This window comes from Lepidochelys kempii, chromosome 2, assembly GCF_965140285.1.
Source record: "Lepidochelys kempii isolate rLepKem1 chromosome 2, rLepKem1.hap1, whole genome shotgun sequence".
NCBI lineage: Eukaryota > Metazoa > Chordata > Testudines > Cheloniidae > Lepidochelys > Lepidochelys kempii.
The window spans coordinates 262,646,435-262,664,427 of NC_136381.1; the positions used below are offsets into that span (position 1 = coordinate 262,646,435).

Sequence of the window (17,993 nt, forward strand, 5' to 3'; positions counted from 1 at the left end):
CAGTTACTTTGCCAAAGAACCTGCTTTTTAACTCCCTGCAAAAACTCCCTGTTCTTTAAAATCAGACATCTTGCCCCACAGGGCCTTTCAGCTAGACTGTCAAGTTCAGCCTAGTGCCTTACTCCAGAGCAGAAAAGAGGTTTTACTGCAATAATTATTTCAAAGCCATTGACAGATATTATGTCGTCAACAAAAGATCATTTGACTGATATTCCTGGATAGGAGGGTTACCTAGAGAACACAACAGAAAAGCAGGACCAGCCTGGGCTGCCTCTCCCTCAGACCCTCCACCCGACCTCCAGATCCCGAACTGTGCAGGGAAGGCCCCCTGCTCTGGGGCCCATTAAGACCCTATACAGTGGCCCTCCTCCCTCCAGATATGTGGCTTTGGTGAGAGAAATTGCAGGGAGGAGTTCGCCAGAGACTCAACCTGTTAGGACTCTTGAGAGCCTCTGCAGAAGCTGTTTAAGCCGGGGACTTTGAACACTGGCGATGTCATCAAAATACTTTTTACAGGTTTGACTGGACATTTGCTGCCTTGTGCTGATTGGCGGTTTGCTCCAGCCCTCTCTCACGGACTCCTCACCTCAGCATCACTCCACATCTGCTCCTCATAGTCTCCCTCTTTCCTTCCTTGCCCAACCATCCCCTTCCCTTCAATATTCCCTCTCCCTTCTTTTGTCTTTGTATTTTTAAAGCTGCCAACTAACCTCTCACATCCCTCCCAGAAAACCTTGGAACTAACACGATGTTTGCCACCGATTGCTCTGCTCATGTATTACATCCTTACCCCCAACCCGTCATCAGTCTTCTCTATCTAAACCATCAGCTCTTTGGGGCAGGGTCTATTGGCCCCTCTGTGTTTGTTCAGCAGCTTGCACAATGGTGCCCATTTTAGTCAGCGCCTAGGCATTACCATAATAAACATGATTAACAACAACAACAGAAAGTGATGAAAAAACCTCTACCGTGGATTTTGACTTGAGCAGTCGTCTGCTGGTCTCCAGTATCACAGGTGTATCTTCCAGCATCCTCCAGCTCTGCATTGTGAATGAGCAGCTCTGCCACACAACCCTTCTGCTTCAGCTCATACTTGGCACTCTCCTGGAGTATGGCTCCTCCCTTCTTCCACACCACTCGGGCATCGGGTTTAGTGATCTCACAGTGCAAAGCTACGGTGCTCCCCTCTTCCATTTCTGTGTTCTGCAGGTTTTGTTTAAAAAGGACTGGCAGAGCTAAAATATACAACCAGAGGTGATCAATATTGTGTACAGACCATGTCCACCACTCCCATATGATAATGCTCTGATATGGTCTACCCTTTCAACAGCAGTCAAGAAAGATGGCCAGTATGTTTGAAACTAAGAGGAAGTATTATTATTATTATTATTGGACTTGTGACTGGCAGTGTGGTGTATTTGGGTGTGAAACAAGTGCAAATTCCTTTCAGTTGTACAAAACAAACAAAAGGAAGAACTTCTTTGCACAATGCACAGTGAACCTGTGGAACTCATTGCCAGGGGATGTTGTGAAGGCCAAAAGTATACCTGGGTTCCAAAAAGAATTAGATAAGTTCACGGAGGATAGGTCCATCAATGGCTATTGGCCAAGATGGTCAGGGATGCAACCCTATGCTCTAGGTGTCCCTAAACTTCCAAATGCCAGAAGCTGGGACTGGACAACAGGGGATAAATCACCCACATTGCTTTAGTGTAATGTGAAACTGCACTAAAGTAATACAGATATTACTGAGTACATATATTATTGTTAAACCTTAACTATGGACCCATAACTGGCCCCTCTATAATAAAGAACTGCCGTTAAATTATAGCACACGTATTAAGTACTGCATAAGTAAAATAAATTGAAATCTACCAGCTCTGCCTACCATTTACTTTCACCCGAGCAGTTGTCTTTTGTTCTCCAGTGCTGCAGCTATAGTCTCCAGCATCTATTGATTTGGCATCTTGAATAATGAGCTCTGCAACAGTGCCGTGTTGCTTTAACTCATACTTGTCACTGGGTTGTAGAACTGTATCTCCCTTTGTCCATTTCACTGGGATGTCAGGTTTGCTCAGCTCACAGGTCAGTTTGACTTGATTTCCTTCTTTAGCTTCCTCATTCTGGAGTTCTCGTTTGAAACGAACTGGCAGAGCTAAAAATGTAGAATTGCAGAGTGTGACCATTGAAGAAAACAAGAGTGCCTGGAAATCACTTTTCCCCTTTTTGCTTCATCCCACATGAGCCCTTTCACGTAAGATGTAGAATCACAGAATGCCAGGATGAAAAAGTGCTTAGATTCTAATAATCCATCTCCAGCTGTCAGTGCAATATATTATTAATAACACCACAAATATTATTTAAATGGTTTAAACAATTAATAGCATGAGATCTTGGCCTCTCGTTATGTGGAGACTCTCTACGGGCCCAATCGTGAGAGAAACTGGACACCTTCAACTCCCCTGTAACGCTATTTGCATGCCTGCCTCATGCTGTGAACTACTGAATACACAGAAGAGGGGAACTGTTTTATACCATTTTTGTCACTGCGGTTAGTTAAAGGTATCCTTTCTCTAGTACCACATTTTGCAGATGTCAGTCAGGGATGTGAGAAGTTGGACTACACTTCGGACAGGTGTTCAGAGCTAGCCCACTGCCATATAAAAAAAGAGAACTAGCAAGGTAAAATAATACATACAGAAAGAGAACACAAGGATAGGACAAACAGCATGACAAACAATAACTGACACATTAGTTTTCCCAGTCAAGGATCCCTTCTCCTTATAGGAAGATGGACACATTTTTATCAGACATGAAGATGTACTAATGTAGCAAACACTGCAAAGCATACACAGAGAGAAAGGTGAGCAGATAAATAAAAGAGTCCCACTGAAGATTCCCACACAGCCTCTGTCCGAAACAGTGATTTCAGATTGCAAAGTGAATTAGTGAAAAGTAGGTGGCATCCAAAGTTTCTGTTAGTGTTGACTGTGGAAGAGGAAAGAGGAAACATCTGGTGGGGTTTCCTGCTTCAGATCAGTCACAGTAGAAAGTGCTGTTGCTTGACGGTCTCTGTTTTCACAAATGTGTTCACTACTGTCTTCTAGCACAAGGTTATGAATGTGTAGCGCGGCACTTACACTTTCTGATTCATCACACACTAGTTGCTTGGCTGAAGAACGACAGCTCCTTTCCTCCATTCCACTTTCAGCCCTACTTCGGTGCACACACACCTTTCACGGGGCCCTGCCTTTATCTACCACTTCATCATTCTGGAACTCTTGAGTAAACTTCCTGGGTTCATAGCTGGACGGGGCATGGCAGTACAATGTGTTATAGCATGTGTCCTTATCCCATGGGCCATCTACATCTACTGTTCCACTGGGGATCTCTTAAATCCATTTGCTTAAATCCTTTAACACTCAAGAGGAGAAATTTCAAATCTATTGTAGTTGCTATGTAACATAAAACATTGCATTTCTTTTTCTTGATAAAAAAAATCCTCTCCCCCCAAGTGTCAGAGCCAGTTCCTATTGAAACCAATGGGAGTGTTTCTATTGTCTTTAATGGGAGTTGGATCAGTCCCCTAAGTGTGGTAGAAAAGCATAACGAACAAATGAAGATGAGTAACAACTACAAAGCTCTCCTTCGTCACATTGTTAAGATAGTTCTTCCTTCCATTCTTAGGGCAAAATCCTGCATTCCCTCAGTTCTAAATGGTGCTCTCCCCACATACCTGGAGGACTCAGTGACATTCATGGGAGATGAGCACACATAAGGAAGCTGACTGAAAATCAATGTGCATAACTGAGAAGGGTATTTTCCTTTCAGTTCAGTAAACTACACCCAGCTCCAGCCCCTGCCTATCCTTGCACTCCGAAGCTCATTTCAATCTCAGAATAAATGTTTTGTCTATTTTACACTTTTTCACCTGCCTGGAGGCTGTCCAGCTGAGTTAGTCAGAACATATCTTGTATTACAGTGTGAAGAGATGGAGTTAATTTTCAGTTCAGTTGCAGCCAGGTGTTAAATTGTTATTTTGACCTTTATGTTAGGCAGCATCACTCCAAACTTCCTTACCCTTGACAGTGACAACTGCACTATTTTTAGCTGTTCCAGCCTCACACTCATATCTGCCACTGTCTCTCTCTTCTGTCCCATGAATGACAAGCGTGGCTTCAAATCCCGACCGGCTGATCTTATACTTAGAGGAGTTTCTAAGGGTCTTCCCATCTTTGTACCACTTTACCGGGCTGTCTGATTTGGAGGTTTCACAATGAAGAAAGGCATCCTCTCCCTCAAAGATTTTGGCATCAGCAAGCTCCTTTGTAATGATGCAGGGTTTCTCTAGAATCACATAAAACTTGTCTGAGATTTTCAGAGGGAGGGGAGCAGCACTTTCCTTACATGTGATTATTTATACCAAAGATATGGTTCAATATTCTGCAACGTCATTATCGCAAAAGAACAATTTGGGGGTGGGAGGCATTAAGCCCTTATAGTGGGGCTTTCTACCTGTAGACATGGTTTTGAAAATGCCTGGTACAGTATGGCAAAATCCAGGGGCCAAATGTCTCTGTGGAAGAATATGAATCAGGGATAAGTCATCTAGAACAGGCATGGTTTAACATTAACTAGGGAGAAGCATGAATTTCACTACTTCAGGAAAATTCCCCTAGATCCTCTTCAATATGAAAAATGCACAGCATGATGCTTCTGCCTAAACAATAAGTGTACATGTGCACAGTGAGAAAACTGATCCGATACAAAGCACATGGCAATGCAAATTTGTCAGAACCAATCAACTGTTGACTTTTGACTTCTCAGTGGTTTTTAAAGAAGTGAATCAGAAACTGGTTTCTGCCAGCAGATCGTCACAAGTTTTTCCCACTTAAATGCCAGGGTTTTGCTAGTAAAAGCGGCTTTTTGCTTTCTGAAAACAGCTGCCCATTCTGCAGAACAATGTCAATTTTATAAAACGGTGCAAAGTTTCACCCTTCCAAAACTGTTCATGTGATTCTTCAAAAAGTGTTCAATTTGATGCAGCAGAAACCAAGTATTTTACTCAGCTCTGCATACTGAAGAATTATTTTATGACTCCAAAAGGTACACAGTATGGATCCTGAATTCATAACATTCAGGTCATGTGGCCTCATTGACGCTCTCCATTTGCCTCTCTCTCTCTCTCTTCCTTGTTTGTCAATACTGACTTCTCTAACTAAAGAACTCATATCACAGGACCTAATTTATAGCATTTACTGCTATCTATCCATCTGCACACATATACCACTACCCAGTGCTGGCCTGTACTCTTTATCCTTTCCTGTGGCCTTTATGCTTGAATTACCTTTAACAACCAAACTGGCAGATGTTTTCTTATCACCAGCTTCAAAGGTAATGACCCCCGAATCCTTCAGTGACAGTTTTTTCAAGGTTAGCAAGTGATATCCTCCAGGATGAGACTGGATGTCATTAAGTTCATTGGTATGGAGTGGGGTTTTATCCAAAAACCACTGCACATTGCTATATTCTACTGGAGAGATTCTGCATTTGAACATGGCAGATTCTCCTTCTACCACATCAACATCTTCCAGATCTTCAATTATTAGTATTTTCTGGCCTGAAAGGAACACAGACATATCAATTGCTGGACTCCTTTGCTTCTATCCCTGTGTTCAAATAAAAGCAAAGGGGAATGCCAATGACATGACCTCCAGCACAAGTGCTTTTGTGAAAGGAACACGATTCTTGGTACAGAAGGTTTAAATACCATTCCACTGTTATTGATCAAAGAATTCAGCGAAAATAAACATTTACAGGACACACCAGAACAGGATGAAGACAAATTCAGGGCACTAGTCTACATGTCATTGATTTGTAAAGATTCCAGTACACACTCAGGGGAAAATTACAATTCTAATATTTTAATCTCCCCAGAATTTCAGAAATGAAATCCACTATATGGACCTGAGAAAAGAATGAGGCCCTCAATATGCCATGTGTTCTGGACATCTAGGTTCATTGAATGGATGTTCCCAAAACCCCTGTCTGGATTTATCATATTTTGCTAGACCACATACAACTTTCTTCTTTAGCGGTGCTACCAGCCAGATTCCAACTTCTCTGTAAACAGCCAAATGACAAACACACTGATGAATGGAGATTTAATTTGGGAACTATGTTAGTAATTTATCTGTCAAAGGAAAAACAAGAAGCAGTCCTGGAAATCAGTCTAAGAACAAGAAAAAAAAGATTATATATACATAAAGATATTCCGGATGTCAATGTGAATTACAACACAAATTCAAGAAGTGTTACTGAACCACAAAAACCAGAGTACTCCCATAGTTTTCATGGACTAAGCTTGTTCCACATTTTCAGTCATATATTTGAGCTTAATAACATTGTCCTTTCTAGTGGTTAAATCAAATATTTTATAGGTCAACAAAGTTGTTTAAAGCTGGCATTAGAAATCTTTCACACTGTGCAACAGATGCTGTACGACATCTTAGGCAAGACCCTGGGTCCTCCCTATTTTAGGGTAATTTGGTGCTTTTGGAAAGCTAGAAGGTTGCACACTGTTTCTTTTGTAAGCTCAACTGGCAGATAATGGGAGGATGTAGTGCGGCAGTTGCCCCACTCCAGGAGAGCAGGGGTTAAAAGCAGCCCTTGGAGAGGGCTATGGCTGGGACCTAACTAGAAAAGGGGTTAAGGGCAACCACAGCTGTGGCCACACCCAATCAGGTCACAGCTGGCCTTAATATAAGGGCTAACAGAGGAGCTGGGTCAGTCTCACTCCAGCCTTGGAGTGGGAAGGACCTTGCTGCTTGAAGGAGCACAGGGTACCTGAAGCAGAGCAGTGCTGGGGAAGGGCAGGCAGAGCTGGGGAGCTCAGGCCTGGCACGTCCCCAGGCTGAGGCCTTGCTGAAGGCCAAAGGAGGTACTGGGGCTGCAGGGAGACAGCTGGGCCAAGAAAGGCAGCGGGTCCAACCCCCTTGCTAGTGATGTGTGGCCATCACAGACTGCAGTTTCCCCAGGGAAAGGGGGCTAGATGACGATGGGCAGTAGCCACTGAGGCAAGGTGGGCTTAGAGGGTTGGGAGTTCCCCTGGGAGGAAGACCCAGAGTGTGGGGGCACTGCGGTGGGCAGAACCCCAAGGGAAAGGGGCACCAGGGTCCAGGAGGGACACAGGGCCTGAGGCAGGAGAGACACCAGCCAGCAGGGGGTGCTCCGAGTGCTGGAATCGAGCTAATTCCCGGACGACCAGCTGGAGGCACTGCGCTGGTGAGTGCTTGATCTGCTACAGAGGGGCAAGAATGCAGTGTCTATCCCTGAATCCGTAGCAATTTTACAAGACACTGCCACGGAACCTAAAATTGTACTGTTAAGTCATCTGAGCTGTTCCTCTTCTTCTCTTTGTTGTTTCATCAGTTTCATTTCAATAACAATTTCCCCCGGATAGCGCCCTTTTGGTGTTGCAATCAGAGGTGCGTGAGGTCCTCTGAACATTGTGACATCAGAGGTAACTCAACCAATCACCATTCACTCCCTCCAGTAACCCTAACCCTAACCTGAAAACCTTAATGCTGCTGCTTGCCTTGGTCACCTTTCCCATTGACAGTTGTTATTTGGTGCTGAGGAATCCCTCTTCCTGCCCCACCAAATGGGCACCGTTTAGATTAACTAAAACAGTTTTGACTGGGCAAAGGTACATAATCTTGCCTGAGGCAGGAGTAGTGTGGAGGGTGTCTCAGTGCAAATCTGCAGCCTCACCTTACCTCGGTCAATATAGCTCCAGATCTGAAACAGCCCCTGCTATTCCAGTCCTGAACCCCCACACCCTCCAATTCTGTCAAAGCACCTCAACCCTGACCTGCAGTTTCATAGAATCATAGAATATCAGGAATGGAAGGGACCTCAGAAGGTCGTCTAGTCCAAACCCCTGCTCAAAGCAGGACCAATCCCCAATTAAATCATCCCAGCCAGGGCTTTGTCAAGTCTGACCTTAAAAACTTCTAAGGAAGGAGATTCTACCACCTTCCTAGGTAACGCATTCCAGTGTTTCACCACCCAGCTAAATCAACCCAGCCAGGGCTTTGTCAAGCCGGGCCTTAAAAACCTCTAAGGAAGGAGATTCCACCACCTCCCTAGGTGCTTCATCACCAGTGCTTCACCACCCTCCTAGTGAAAAAGTTTTTCCTAATATCCAATCTAAACCTCCCGCACTGCAACTTGAGACCATTACTCCTTGTTCTGTCATCTGCTACCACTGAGAACAGTCTAGAGCCATCCTCTTTAGAACCCCGCTTCAGGTAGTTGAAAGCAGCTATCAAATTCCCCCCTCATTTCTTCTCTTCTGCAGACTAAACAATCCCAGTTCCCTCAGCCTCTCCTCATAAGTCATGTGCTCCAGCCCCCTAATCATTTTTGTTGCCCTCTGCTGGACTCTTTCTTATTTTTGCACATCCTTCTTGTAGCGTGGGGCTCAAAACTGGACACACTACTCCAGATAAGGCCTCACCAATGTCGAATACAGGGGAATGATCACGTCCCTCAATCTGCTGGCAGTGCCCTTACTTATACAGCCCAAAATGCCGTTAGCCTTCTTGGCAACAAGGGCACACTGTTGACTCATATCAACCAATTCATTTCAACCAATGGGACTGAAGCATGCAAATTAACTCGATGGAGGGAGTGATGATTGCTTGAATTACCTCTGATGTCACAATGTTCCTGTGCCAGCAGCACCAAAATGAGCACTATGTGGAAATCAGGCTTTCCCCAAGTTCTGTTGTTTTTGACTATCTCCAAAATCAGTAGAGCTCATCCTAGCAGCGCCTAGAGCATTCTCTGAGATGTTAGACTTGATCAGAGGTGATATTCAAAGGTTATTGCATTACTGACATAGACACAGAGGAGTTTTAGGCCTCACTTTGTTTGGCCACCTGGAAGGTCACACAATTCATTGCTTCTGTAGGCTAAACTCATTGCACTCCTGTGGAGTGTTTAGATTTTGACGAATCAGGATATTCTGATGGAAAAATCTCCCATCTCCCCATACCTAGGGCTCTGTGAGTTCCCCATTTCCAGCTGCCCCCTTACTAAGGTTCCCACTGTCTCCTCCCACTCTCTCCGCAGGTCAGGAGATCTGTGTGTGCCCCGTCTCCCCCATGAATGTTATCACATTACAGACAGACAAAGAAATGCCACTGAGTCAAGCATTAGGCCTCACTTCACCTGGCCAATTCATATGCATTAGTGCACAACCGACACTAAATTACAGAAGGGTACAAAATTAATTCAGCTACTTGAAAGCGCAGAATAAAATGTACCAATGGGCCAAAAATATGTACCTTATGCCTGGCCCAAGTGCACAGGTTTGGGACAGAGGTTTGCCACAGGGCTCAAGAGAAGCAAATCCTTCTTCCGTGGCAGCAGAAGGATTCTCCAGCTATTACCACTTCCTGAAGACTGCAGCAGCCACTCTGCATACAGGCCCTGTGCTGAACTAACCACACACACACCCACACCCCGCCACCACCCCTTGGCTCCACAAATCCTATCAATCACATATATACACACACATACTCGTGCCCATTTTTTAAATTTCACCCACAGCATTTCAGGCCTAAATTTTCAAAAGTGAGTAGTGATTCTGGGTGCCCAAATCAAGTCACCTTAAAGGGGCCTGATTTTCAAGGGTGAATGCTCAGGCAGTTTCTGAAAGTCAGCTTCCTTCAAGGAGTCTCAATCTGGGCACCAAAAAAAATGGAGGGGCCAAAAATCACTAGCCACTTTTGAAAACATGAGCCTCTAGGCTGTAATCCGATTGGCATCCCTTAACTCACGCTGCTCAGCTGCCAGTAAGTTGAGCTCAGAATTATAACACACACACTTCCTGCCATCCGTCAATCGTGCAGTACTTGGTCATGCATTCAAGCCGTTCATACCTTGCACGATCAGCTTGGCTCTAGACTGAGCCTCGCCAACGTCACAGGTGTAGGTGTCGCTGTCACTTTTCTCTAAGGCATTAATAGTGAGCTGCAGGATGTTCCCTTTCTGGACGATCTCATATTTCTTGCTTGTCTTGAGCTCGACCATCCCTTTCCGCCAGGTCACTGTGGGTGCGGCTTTCTCAGTCTGACACATAAAAACAGCGACTCCTTTTTCATCAGCTTTCAGATCTGAAAGCTCCTTCAGAAAGCGATTGGGTTTTTCTGAGGAAAGTGACAACCAATGGTTAGCCCAACATAGTCCTCAAGAACATTCTAAACACCCTAGACCGAAATCTCCACTGCTTTGCAATCATTTACAGCTGTCCGAAGTGAGATCCGATCAGAACGGTAGCACTTTTACATCTACCATGCACAGGTGTGTACACGACTGTACAAGGAGCAAAGCTGTTGAGAATCAGATGCTTGTAAAGAAACAAAATGTCATTAGTCTTCCTTCTCTGTGGCCACCTGTATTAGGTATGCCCATAGTCTGTTATAGAATTCATAGAATCATAGAATATCAGGATTGGAAGGGACCTCAGGAGGTCATCTAGTCCAACCCCCTGCTCAAAGCAGGGCCAATCCCCAGCTAAATCATCCCAGCCAGAGCTTTGTCAAGCCTGACCTTAAAAACCTCTAAGAAAGGAGATTCCACCACCTCCCTAGGTAACCCATTCCAGTGCTTCACCACCCTCCTAGTGAAAAAGTTTTTCCTAATATCCAATCTAAACCTCCCGCACTGCAACTTGAGACCATTACTCCTTGTTCTGTCATCTGCTACCACTGAGAACAGTCTAGAGCCATCCTCTTTGAAACCCCCTTTCAGGTAGTTGAAAGCAGCTATCAAATCCCCCTTCATTTCTTCTGCAGACTAAATAATCCCAGTTACCTCAGCCTCTCCTCATAAGTCATGTGCTCCAGCCCCCTAATAATTTTTGTTGCCCTCCGCTAGACTCTTTCCTATTTTTCCACATCCTTCTTTAGTGTAGGGCCCAAAACTGGACACAGTACTCCAGATGAGGCCTCACCAATGCCGAATAGAGGGGAATGATCATATCCCTCGATCTGCTCGCAATGCCCCTACTTATCCAGCCCAAAATGCCGTTAGCCTTCTTGGCAACAAGGGCACACTGTTACTCATATCCATCTTCTCATCCACTGTAACCCCTAGGTCCTTTTCTTCAGAACTGCTGCCTAGCCACTCGGTCCCTAGTCTGTAGCAGACAATGAAAGACAATGTACTAAATTCCACAGCAAGAAATTCTCTCTCTCCCTGGTGAGAAATGCAAAGATTTCCAGATGTAGTTCACTAGCTCCTAGTACTGAAAAGAGACATGTACAATGAGTTTAGGGATAAATCCGGGCCTCCACTTGAATTATAACTGCTGGCCTGATTTTCATAGATTTCAAGCCGCTCTGAAAATCAGGTCACATGATAACAATATTACCTCTTGAGACCTGGATTTTGGATTGCCTTGGAATTGGTTTGATACTTTTCAAATCATACAGCACTGAACACACTGTCAGAGCTTGATGTATTATTATTTATCATTATTAACATGAATATTTTTTGCACTTATTCAACACCTCAAAGTGCTGTCCAGAGATGGAGAGGTGTGTCTCATTCATCTGTTACATTTTGGTTTTTAGATTGCAAACTCTTTCGGGGAAGGATTGTAATTTATTATCGGTCTGTTTTGTGCCTGGGGTAATAGTTGTGGCCTTTAGGTGTGCCGTAAATATAGAGGGAAGTGTAGCATAAAATCCCTCCTTGGCAGCTGTACTGAATTGCCTTATCTGTAAGCAGTTAAGCAGTTCAAATAAACTACTTGGGCACCTGACCAGAAGGACCAATGAGGAAAGGAGATACTTTCAAATCTGGTGGGGGAAGGATTTGTTTGTTGCTCTCTTTTATTGTTCCCTCTCCCGGCGGAGGGAGAAGCCAAGCAGGTACAGCATCTTCTGAAAATAGACCTGGAATAATCCATCTAAAACCACAGAAATTGTAAGTAGGGCAAGGAAATGCGTTAGGTTATCTTTTGTTTTAGCTTGTAAATTTTCATATGCTACAGAGGTAATTTTATTCCTGTTTTTGTAACTGTGAAACTGAGCCCAGAGGGGAATTGCGGGGGGAGGGATAGCTCAGTGGTTTGAGCATTGGCCTGCTAAACCCAGGGTTGTGAGTTCAATCCTTGAGGGGGCCATTTAGGGATCTGGGGCAAAAATTGGGGATTGGTCCTGCTTTGAGCAGGGGGTTGGACTAGATGACCTCCTGAGGTCCCTTCCCACGCTGATATTCTATGAATCCTACGTGTTTTAAATCTTTTTATTACCCTGTAAAGTTACCTTCCATCTTGATTTTGCAGGTGTGATTCTTTTACTTTTTTCTTTATAATAAAGTTCTTCTTTTAAGAACCTGATTGATTTCAGCGTCCTGAAGACAAAGGTCTGGTCTGTGCTCACATTGCTAAGGCAATTAGTTGGTATATTAATCTCAAGCCTCCCCTGGAAAGGGGGTGAAAAGGCTTGGGGGTATATTTTGGGGGAATAGGGATTCCAAGTGACCCTTCCCTGAATTTTTGTGTAAATCACTTGGTGGTGGCAGCAAAACCGTCCAAAGAAAGGAAAGGAATTTGTGCCTTGGGGAAGTTTTAACCTAAGCTGGTAGAATACAAACTTCAGGGATCTTTCATGCAGGTCCCCACTTCTGTACCCCAGAGTTCAGAGTGCGGGGGAACCCTGACAATGTGCTACTGTAATATAAATGTTAAATAATAATAGTAATAATAATGGTGGGCAAGTGTTGTTATTTCCATTGTAAAGATAGGGAAACCGAATCACAAAGAGGTTACCCAGAGAGTCAGCGGTAGAGATGAGGATAGAGACAGTTGCTTCTAAATCCCAGTCCCCTGTTCTAACCCCTGGACTCCTCTTTGGCATAGATTGTGGTCTTATTACTCTGGCGTTTAGGGTACAATTAACATTAATAAAGTTCAAATAGTTTTTCATTTATATCATTTTCAGTGTGTGTTTGGGGGCTTTCCCTCGCCATCGCCCATGCAAATCAGTCAGTTAAGTCACACAGTAAGATTCTGCAAAATTGCGAAGTTTTTTTCAGAAATTACTAATCTAAAAAAAAAGAAAGATAGATAGATCTGTACGAAGTTTGGAAAAACAAAAAAATTGGTCTGTTAAATAAGGCCAGTGGAATAATTTTGCAGTTTTTTGCCCTACTCTACATACTTTCAGGCTCCCGGGTGTTTGTCCACTGACCTTCTACTGTGACCGATGCTTTAGTTTTAGATGTCTCTGTCTCACACGTATATTCCCCAGTATCCTTGGTCATGGTATCATGGATGACAAGTATGGCCCATGTTCCCTCTTGGCGCAAGTCATATTTTTGGCTTTTCCGAATCGCTTTGCCATCCTTGTACCACTTCACATTTGTGTCAGGTTTGGACATTTCACAGCTCAGGCTGATGTCTTGTCCTGCTGCTGCTGTCTTATTCTCCAGCTGCTTTATAATCTCTGCTGGTTTTTCTAAGGGAAGCAACAATATCTGTTAAAAATCCATGTTCTGGAACTTTATCATTTTTTGGAGCATTAGGCTTCCTTCTATCTAAAAAATCATTTAATATAGATTCACATAACAGAATAAATTCACATTACATTACTGATTTACTTTCAGATAGAACTATCTGGGGAAAAAGCAAGTGCTCATGTTTAGTGGACATTAATTTTGTTTATTGGATGTCAATGAGCAGCAATTGGGAACTGACAATTAATTACTTACAAGAATGACAGAATGGGACTTATTTGTAACAAAGGCATTCACTTTGATGGCTACCATTTTTGCATCCATAGTTAATTATGGATGCTGTTACTGTGGGTGCAAATTGAGTGGCTAGTCATCTAACTGCATTTGCACCTGCAATAATCTGCACCCATAATTTTGGACCTGTAATTAATAGTACTGAGAAAACTGCAAGCAGAGATGAAGCCACTTTAAATAGTCCCTTCCCTCCATAAACATTTATTTTAAAAGCTTTAAAGCAATATAAATGTTTCAATATTTCAAGTTGTTTTTAAGATCAGTTCCTCATCCAATTGAATTCAATGGAAGAGTTGCCATTTACTTCAATGAGATAAGGATTTTGCCTTAACCAATTTTTTGACATTGCTCCAACTCTGAAATATCTCTGCATTCGTTACCTTTCACAACCAGGGAGGCCTTGGAGTTTAAGTTGCGAGCAGTGAAGACTACTTCCCCAGCATCAGCAGCAACCACATTCCTGATGTCGAGGGTGTATTTCCTCCCTTTGTTAAAGGTCTTAAATCGTCCACCACTGTGCACTTCATTCCCCTTCAGCATCCAGTGGAAATCGCCAATGCTTTCATGGGACAAAATACACTCAAAAGTACAATTCTCCCCTTCTTGAACTTCAGTGCTCTTCAGGCGTTTAGTGATACCAATGTTCAACTCTGGAAGGCAAGAAGGCAGGTGCTACATTTAGGATTGGAGAAATGTGGTATTGTATAGCAGTCAGAGGCCTAAGAGGGCAACCGACATATATGGAAAAGCTTAAAATTCACATGAAGAACAACACTGAACACTTGCTATCTGAAGGGTTAGGAGAATGAGAGATGGAAAAGCACCACATTCTTCATTTGCATATTCAGTATTGTGGAAGAACTACTACTAAGTTATCCCTTAATGCCCAGTGTAACCCCTCCTCCTCCACTGAGTTGTAAGGATGGGAAAGGGACTTGACAGAACCTGGACAACTTGCACTAGAATGAGCATGCTCAGGAAAAACAAGCATCCTCTGTGAAATGGAGTCAAGATTTCATGAAAGCTGGAGAGAAGAATGTCAGTCAGGAAGCCTCTACAACTGGGCATGCGGTGAAGGTCTCCGCTCACATTGGCTCTGAGAAATGGGATGTTAGTGATTGTTTGCCATGTTGTGACCTGCCCAAGTCCGCTCAGAACACATAGGCATTTGAAAGACTTGGGACACTTTCTTCCTACAGATAGTAATAAGGACTGAGGAACAGGGGCCTGTGGGTATTTTTTTCAGATGGAGGATATGTTTCCTCAGAATAGACTCTAAGCTAACATCTGAAACATGTTAAATTCCATGTTATTTTCTTTAAAGAAACCCATATTTCTTCTCTTTGCATGCATATGTACGATCAATATTTTTATTAAGGAGTTTATTTGTCATTTTGGCTCATGATTTTTATTAATAACAGAAGGTTCGGAAGGATTTGCTCCATAGCTCAGTCCAATAAACAGCTGAACCCAGCAGAGAGGTGTGCAGCAATTTGCACCTCTGCTATACTAAATGCCTCATAAACTAAACGAATGATAAATACGAGGGGAAATGATTGGCCACCTTATGAAAGTTAACCATAAAATATGCCTGACCTAGGAAGAAAATGAGCAAATAAAGTTCCTGAAAAATGTGCAGGTCTACAATGTCTGCCACTAAAATGTTTTGAGCTGCCAACAGGTACCATTCAATGCTATTTGAGATGTCATAGTTTTTCCCTATGCTTAGAATAGAGAATAACTGTGATTGCAGAGACATCTATGTATCATTTGGTAACTAGTGACATCTTGATTTTAAAATGGAGACTACTGTGCCTCATGAAGGAGAATATGTGACTCAAAAAGAAGAGGCAGGCAGCACTCATTCATAGCACCATTTAAAAGAACACAGTCATTTTCAGCTGCACCTACCCTGAATGCTGACCCGTGACTTGGCAAGGTCAGTACCAATATCACATGTGTATAAACCAGCATCATTCTTGTCCAGATCGTGAACAATGAGACACAGTGTCTTCCCAGCTTGCATCTGCTCATACTTGTCGCCAGGGGTGAGCTCCACATTGTCCTTCTTCCAGATGGGGTTGACCTTTGGTTTGGAGAGCTCACACTCCAGTGTGATCACACCACGCTCCTCCCCAACAACATCATCCAAGGACTTCATGAAGACGATGGGCTTCTCTGAAGGAAATTAATGTGGGGGGAGAGGTGGAGAAGGAGAAAAAAAACCAGGACATTCAGACAAAACAACTTGCAGTATATTCCAGTTGATTGAAGAGGGCTTAATCAAACCCTTGTCATGCTCAGTGCAGCCATGACCATATACATATGGAATTGAAGGCACTCTCACACCTCATGTCCCTGGAATTTATTTTGGAGAGAGGGGGACCACAGTTTTCAATAACCCCTTTGTTGTGGGAGGAGGGGTGTAGAGATGAGTGGGAGCAGCTGATCTGCATCTCCATGCCATGGACAGTTATTTGCAGTGCTGAGGTCCCACGGAATCGTGGTGCTCCTTGAGGTGTACTGTGGCCGTTATGAATCATATTTCTCTCTGTAGTACAGTGCCTTTAACTGGGCCTTGGGGTACAGGTGCACACCCCCATGGACCTATTATGGCCCTTGGGCCCTTTAAAACTGGAAGTTGTAGCCACAGGACACATGACTGGGAGCAAGCATGTCGTGTCCATGCAGGAAACCAGCTATAAAGCAGGGGTAGCCAACAGGAGAGACCTAGGGTCAGGGAAGCCCTAGTGTTGGTCTCTCCATTGTAGCCAGGGAGAATCAACACAAGGGAAGGGAACTGGAAAGAGTTCAGATTGTTAATACCCAAGAGTGTGAGTTGATTGGTTCTGGTTTTGAGTTTGTGGTTTAGAAAGAAAATGAGCCCCGGAGAAAAGGATGTGACTTCATTTTTCCACACACACACCCCCAGCTGGAGAGACTGCATATCACTCAACACTCAATGCAGCATGTTAGCAGCAGGAGAGAAACATAGTGTGCTCTCTCTCATGGAGATTCTACTTCCCCCTCCAACATCTTGTTATTTTCCTTAATCTAATTTAAAATACATTTTTACTAAAAGTGCATCTTTGCTCTTTGTGTATAGAAAAACAGAACAACGTCTGACTGTGAGGGGACAGGGGAGTAAACCCTTCAGCGTCTCTGAGGGGACATGGGAAGTAAATCCCTCAGACGCTCTGAAGAGGACATGACGGGGGGGGGGGGAGAATATCTCTCAGATTCTCTGAAGGGAATTGGGGACTAAATCTCAAAGAACCTTCAGTTCCAGCTTCTCCCTCTGTTGTCTTCTTGCCAAAGGTACATCCATAACCATGACAAAATATTTCCTTGCTTTTGAAACAGTCTAATTCCAGAATAGGTTTCTTGAAAGGAAGGCGTGGTCTGCTGTGCCCCATTAGATACACACTGGAGTTTAGCTACAAATAATCAAAGGCCAATACAAGATAATCATCTATAGATTTTTGAAGGGTGGTAACATTCAGCAGAGGAAATAATTTTTCAGACTGATCCAGGTCGCAGCAGTGAGAAGTAATAGGATAATGCTGAACAAGGGAAATATTTGGCAGGATACCGGGGTCGAATTTCCTAATCATTTCAGTTGGACTACAGTATTCACACCTAAGGGAAGAGGTAGAATCCATGTTTATTAACTACTCAAATTCTGGTAGAGAATCATAGGGCCTATAGGGAGCTACACTGCACTGGCAGGGAAAGGATGGGGCAACTGAATAACTCTTTTCCATTTCTTATTTACATTCTTAAATAATTCCATAGGATTGGGGCCATTACTCACCTTTCACCTTCAGCTGAGCGCTTTCTGACACCTTCTCTGTCTTGACAGTCACCGTTCCTGCATCGTCCGGCGTGACTTGCTTCAGTGTCAGAGTGTGGTACTTGCCGATCTTCTTGATCTCATTACAGCTGTTGGTGTAGAGGACAGTGTCATTCAGTAACCATTCCACTTCCTCGTCGTCATGGGACAGCTCACAGGAGAAGACAGCGCAGCTCTCCTCCTCAGTCTCCACATCCTGCAAGTGTTTGGTTATCGCCACCTGCCGGGCTGCAAGAAACCAAAGTTGCATAAATAAACAAACGAATAAGTCATCACAACAATGATGATAATTAATTAATAAAATCATTAACAG

The 17,993-nt window shown here is 43.6% G+C and overlaps 1 protein-coding gene across 1 annotated transcript in view; it reads right to left on the reverse strand.

The window, feature by feature from the left end:
• OBSCN (obscurin, cytoskeletal calmodulin and titin-interacting RhoGEF) overlaps nt 1-17,993 on the reverse strand; it is a 291,841-nt gene that overhangs the window by 177,325 nt on the left and 96,523 nt on the right. Inside the window, exons 29-35 of the mRNA XM_078851342.1 lie at nt 17,642-17,908; nt 15,739-16,005; nt 14,208-14,477; nt 13,269-13,535; nt 9,951-10,217; nt 5,348-5,620; nt 4,081-4,347 (exon numbers count right to left, since the gene is read on the reverse strand). Coding sequence (XP_078707468.1) covers nt 4,081-4,347; nt 5,348-5,620; nt 9,951-10,217; nt 13,269-13,535; nt 14,208-14,477; nt 15,739-16,005; nt 17,642-17,908 — 1,878 coding nt within the window. The remainder of the gene's footprint in view (nt 1-4,080; nt 4,348-5,347; nt 5,621-9,950; nt 10,218-13,268; nt 13,536-14,207; nt 14,478-15,738; nt 16,006-17,641; nt 17,909-17,993) is intronic.